The sequence below is a fragment of the Phoenix dactylifera genome, chromosome 1 (genome assembly GCF_051530095.1).
Source record: "Phoenix dactylifera cultivar Ajwa chromosome 1, Ajwa_hap1_PhDact_Kaust_v1.1, whole genome shotgun sequence".
NCBI classification, from domain to species: domain Eukaryota; kingdom Viridiplantae; phylum Streptophyta; class Magnoliopsida; order Arecales; family Arecaceae; genus Phoenix; species Phoenix dactylifera.
In genome coordinates, this window is record NC_143190.1 from 12,759,124 (window position 1) to 12,765,123 (window position 6,000).

The window sequence follows — 6,000 nt, forward strand, 5'->3', positions numbered from 1 at the left end:
TATTATATGAGTTCTTGAAATTCTACATGCTGTGTGAGAAAGAGAAGGATCCTTATGCACCATTAATTAGCTGCCCAAGAAGACCAACTTAAAAAACAACGGCATGAAGACATATCCGTCTATATAAATATATTTTTTCCAGATATTCTATTTCTATATAGATCTACTCAGAATGTTTCTAACCTGTCTTTCTTCATCAGCTTCAGCAAAGGATGCACGCAGAGAGATGGAGACAATGCTAGCGAGGGAAACGAGTAGCCACAGTGGGTAGCTCTTGGAAGCCATGCTGCGAGGATCTGTGAACGCTGAGAAAACGAAGGCAACGATGCACATCTATATAATACGTCAGTGTAGTAGTCGTGGCAGTGTGAGGTGGTTTAGTTTGTTATGGGGTTTCGAATGGAGACCACTTCCCAGTAAGCAAGAGACCGTGCATTGGACGAACGAAAGGATCATTCCGCACCCCTTCTGAAACGGTGCAAAAGTAATTGCCTTCCACACCAGCGAGCTTAGCGTGTTTGCCTCTGAATTTACACCATGACATTACTCTTTATTAGCTGGTCTCTGGGGAGTAGAGCGGGGCGACACATGCGGGTCTGTGAGACCGGGTCTTAACAGCCAGATCCTGGCCCCAGTGCTGTCGCTAACAATCTTCTATGAGGTTTGTTTGTTGTTGCCCTTTAGTAATAAAATCAAAGAGTGACATCATTCTTTAATAATAATATCTTTGTATCCCATTTCTATTGTTGGGTGCACAGGTCACTGTTCAGATGAATGGCTCGGCAACAAACGGGCTTGAGTTAGACTCGACGAGACACTGCACTGAGCTAGCGATCTTTCGTAAACTAAAAGAACGACCAGCCGACAACCGCCCTTTTCATGATTTAGAAATAGATAAGTCATAGGAGCTAATGATGAGAGCAGACCGAAAGAAAGAAAGACCAATACAGACTTGGCCTCTTTTTTTCATGTTGGAAAATTTTTCATTGGAATACTGTTCATGAGTGTTCAGATCAAAACTCCAACTCTCCAAATCATACTAAACTGGCAGGGAAACAAAAAGGCATGCTAGCAAGTCTTTCTTTTCATAATTGTAATATGTGAGAGTCATTTTATAACAAGAACAGATGAGACCTGACTGCCTTTTATATTTCAAACTCCAGCTGCTAGCCTTAGTCCTAGTCTTGAGAAAGATGATAAGAGCATATAAAAACTAGTTTTGAGCTTCAGACAATTGGTGATAGTAGAACTAAATGATATATTTATATCAGTAGTTATCATATACATGTTATAATATCAAAATATTGTACTAAATAAGAATTATGATAATATTTTACTAAAGGATTATATTAATCAAGATGTACTTTATTATATTAAATATTCATTATAATAGAGATGTACAAAATGTAATATAGAAATTTAACTAAATCACAAATGGGCAAACAATGTGAAATGAGAGGCTACCAACTCATCTCTCACATCCTCGTCTATATGTAAAACTATCTAAAACCAAGAGCTTCGCTTCTTTATGTCTCCCTATACAGAAGGTCCAGAAAGAAAAGCAGTAAAAGAAACAGCAGACAAGTGATTGAGCATTTGATCGATGGCGACCGAGATGGGAGCGGTGCTGCCGCTGAACTAAAGAGTCAGCGTGTTCGGGCTGCGGTGCCGCATCGCATCGCACTGGTGGAGAAGGGGCCGGGTGTGTTGGAAATATAAACCCAATTTAATGGATTACTTTTGATTTTCTACTTTATTGCATTCTATGTAATTTTCTGGTTTCTTAGTGTACTTAATTGTCTCTTTGTAAAAAAGAGAAAAACCATCTCATGGGTTGTATGGCATGAGAGTGTGTCTTTTGAGTTTCTCTTTGAAAGAGAAGAAGAAGTTGGTGAAAGCTTGGTAGGAGAAGCTCCTTAAACAGATTTTTGTATTAACAGAAAGAAGATTACAAGAAGAAAATGCATCTTCTTAGTTGCTGATTTTTTGCATATTTGTAAGTTCTATTTTCAGTTTTTTATGGTTGAAATGAAGTATTTTATGAAGTGAATTTGAGCCTATCTTGTGCCCCATTGTTCAGCTCTATTTTTCATTGTTATTTGATGCCATTTGTCTGTTATTAGCATCTATTCAACTTCCTAAATTAACTAAGGGGAACTATGATCGTTGGAGTATTCAAATCAAGGTTTTGTTGGAATCTCAAGATTTATAGGAGATAGTTGAAAAAGGATTTAAAGAACCTAGCTCACCACAAGAAGAAGAGAGGCTCACCGAAGGTCATAGAAATATTTTCAAAGAGTCAAAGAAGAGAGATAAAAAAGCTTTATTTGCTCTCTACCAAGTCATTAATGAAGCTAACTTTGAAAAAATTTCTAATGCCAAAACTTTAAAGGAGTCCTGAAAAATTCTCAAGAATACTCATAGGGGTATTGACAAAGTTATGAAGGTGGGGCTCCAAATTTTAAGAAGAGAATTTGTTGGCGGAGGCCTGAGGGGCCGAGTCAATGTTGGCGGAGGTCTGGAGGGCCGAGTCAGTCCTGCCGCCTGCCAACGTGGATGCGCTGGAGGAGTAGGGTGGGTTATACCACTAGGGGGTCCCTGAACCCATTGGCGAGGCCTTGTCGGAGTCCGGAGTTAGGCGAGGCTTGGTTGGAGTCGACTCGTGGCGCTATGGGCCCCTGCGCTAGTTTAAGGAAATAAAGTTGCGCCTTCACTAATACCTGCAGGTTTTGGTGTAATGGTAGCGCTTGATCCTGACAATTGGTATCAGAGCCATAGGTCTCGAGTTCGAAACCTAGGCATCACGTTGGGGGGGGATTGTTGGCGGAGGCCTGAGGGGCCGAGTCAACGTTGGCGGAGGCCTGGAGGGCCGAGTCAGTCCTGCCGCCTGCCAACATGGATGCGCTGGAGGAGTAGGGTGGGTTATACCACTAGGGGGTCCCTGAACCCACTGGCGAGGCCCTGTCGAAGTCCGAAGTTGGGCGAGGCTTCGTCGGAGTCGACTCGTGGCGCTATGGGCCCCTGCGCTAGTTTAAGGAAATAAAGTTGCGCCTTCACTAATACCTGCGGGTTTTGGTGTAATGGTAGCGCTTGATCCTGACAGAATTTGAAGAGTTGAGCATGAATGAGCCGGAGTCCATTTTGGATTGTTTTTTCAAGAACATTGTCAATTGTGAATGAAATGAAAAGAAACGGTGAGGAGATTGATGATGTTAGGGTGATAGAGTAAATTTTGCATTCTTTGACTCAAAATTTGAGCATGTGGTGGTAGCCATTAAAGAGGCAAAAGACTTGAGCACCATGACAATTAATCATTTGATGGGAATACTACAAGTTCATGAGCATAGATTGAGCAAGAAGTCTTTTAGTTCTTTAGAACAAGCTCTCCAATCCAAGCTCTCTTTGCAAGATGTCAAGAAAGAATGCCATGTTGCTAGTACTCAAAGAGACCGAGATAGAAGCTATGAGAACCAAGGAAGAAGTTATAGAGGCCATGGAACAGATTATGGAAATCAAGAAAGAGGATTTAGTAATCAAGAAAGAAATTCCGGTTATAGAGGAAGATGTGGAAGGCATGGTAGAAGAAGTCAGCTATCATTCCATCCAAGAGAAAGGTCAAGAGGAAATTCCAATCAACATTCCAATCAACAAAGCTTTGACAAGAGAAATGTGCAATGCTTCAATTGTCACAAGTATGGGCACTATAGCAATGAATGTTGGGCAAAGCAAGGCAATGAAGTTGGAGAGCAAACTAATATAATTGGAAAAGAGAGTATTGAAGAGACGACTTCTACTTTATTGTTGGCTCATAATGAGAATGAGAAGAATGAAAACAATGTATGGTATCTTGATACCGGCGCAAGCAACCACATGACGGGAAAGAAGGAATTATTTGTTGATTTGGATGAAAGTATGCAAGGCTATGTTACTTTTGGTGACAATTTCAAAATTTCGGTGCAAGGCAAAGGTACTATTCTCATCAAGCTCAAAATGACAATTATGATTTTATTTCCAATGTTTATTATATTCCAAATTTGCACATAAATCTTTTGAACTTGGGTCAACTTTTGGAGAAAAATTATAGTATTAATATGAAAAACTGTCCTCTTACTTTATGGAATAGTCATTGTAATTTACTTACTCATATAAAAATGTCCCATAGTAGAATGTTTTCTTTGCATAATCAACATGATGTACTCAAATATCTTAGCTCCATTATACATGGTAATTCTTGGTTGTGGCATTTGAGATTTGGGCATCTTAACTTTGGAGGTTTAAAGCTCTTGGCTACAAAGAACATGGTGAAGGATTTACCACTCATTGATCATCCACATTAAGTGTGTGAAGGGTGTATTCTTGGGAAGCATCAAAGAACAAAATTCCCTAAAGAAATGAGATGGAGAGCATCAAGACCATTGGATCTTATGCACACCGATATTTGTGACCTTTTGAAGCCTATGTCAAATGGCAAGAATCGATACTTTATTAATTTCATTGATGATTTTAGCCGGAAGATTTGGATGTATTTCTTGAAAAGAAAATCCGATGCATTGGGTATTTTTAAAGAGTTTAAAGTTTTTGTTAAGAAGCAAAGTGGTTACCAATTGAAGGTTTTGAGATTCGACAGTGGTGGAGAGTATACTTCCGATCTCTTTAAAGATTATTGTAAGAAACATGAAATTATGCATCAAGTGACTCCATCCTACATGCCTCAACTTAATGGTGTTGCTGAAAGGAAGAATCAGACAATCTTGGACATGACAAGGAGTATGTTGAAAGAAAAAAAGGTACATAGAGAATTTTGAGCTGAAGTGGTTGCATGTGCCATCTACCTATTGAATAGATGTCCTACAAAGAGTGTTCACTTGAAGACACTGGAAGAAGCTTGGAGCTCTTTCAAACTAAATGTCTCTCATTGTAGAGTTTTGGATGCATTACATATGTTAAAATTTCGGACGCTAGAAGGATAAAGCTTGATGATAAGGGTGAAAAGTGCAGCTTTCTTGGTTATGGTAGATAAGCAATGGGCTACAAGTTGTACAATCCAATTACAAAGAATATGTTCACGAGTAGAGATGTTGTATTTGAAGAAGAAGGCATGTGGGATTGGAACCAAAATGAGGCTACTCTAGTTGAGCTACAAGTTGAACAAGAGGAAGTGCCAAGACAAGTTGAGAATGAGCCACAATCACCTCTTCAAGGATCCCCTTCTTCTTCTTCATCGTCGTCATCAAAAGAAAGTTCTAATGAAATGCCGCTCAAAATGAAAAGTTTGAGAGAAGTTTATGAAGCTACGGAGAATCAAGATGGTAATCTAAATTTGTATTATTTCTTCATGGATTGTGATCCTATATGCTTTGAAGAGGCTATTCAAGAAGATAAGTGGAAAAAAGCAATGGATGAAGAGATCAAGGCAATTGAAAAGAATGATACTTGTATTTTGACAAGCTTACCACAAGAAAAGAAATCAATTGGTGTGAAGTGGTGTACAAGATAAAAAAAGATGCAAAGGGAGAAGTTCAAAAATACAAAGCAAGATTGGTAGCAAAAGGCTATAAGCAACAACTCGGAGTTGATTTTGGTAAAGTATTTGCTCCCGTTGCTCAGTTAGAGACTATTAGATTTCTTTCTTTGGCCGCTCAACACAAATGAAAAATCTATCATCTTGATGTGAAATCGTCTTTTTTGAATGGCTTTCTTGAAGAGAAGATTTATGTAGAACAACCTTTGGGGTATGTTAAAGTAGGTCATGAAGACAAAGTATACAAGTTGAAGAAGATTCTTTATGGGTTGAAGCAAGTACCAAGAGTTTGGAATGCAAGAATTGACAATTATTCTTCTGACAATGGCTTTGAGAAGTGTCCTTATGAGCATGCTTTGTATAAGAAGGTGACTACTAATGGAGATGTGTTGATTGTGTATCTTTATATTGATGACTTGATCTTCACCGGCAACAATCCAACTTTGTTTAATAAATTCAAGGAGAGCATGATCCAATAA

General features: G+C 38.9%; 1 protein-coding gene across 1 annotated transcript; it reads left to right on the forward strand.

Moving 5' to 3' along the window:
• Positions 1-5,023: 5,023 nt before the first annotated feature.
• LOC148715057 (uncharacterized) lies at positions 5,024-6,000 on the forward strand. The gene is made up of 2 exons (XM_088712305.1): positions 5,024-5,474; positions 5,705-6,000. Exons 1-2 carry the CDS (start codon positions 5,024-5,026, stop codon positions 5,998-6,000), a joined length of 747 nt encoding a protein of 248 aa, XP_088568431.1.

What these genes read in the sequence shown, in the direction of transcription:
- LOC148715057 (XM_088712305.1), top strand. Translation starts at nt 5,024, where the DNA reads ATGGGCTACAAGTTGTACAATCCAATTACAAAGAATATGTTCACGAGT. An exon ending in ACAAGAAAAGAAATCAATTG is followed by an intron (nt 5,475 to 5,704) that starts GTGTGAAGTGGT and finishes GCTTTCTTGAAG; the next exon opens with AGAAGATTTATGTAGAACAA.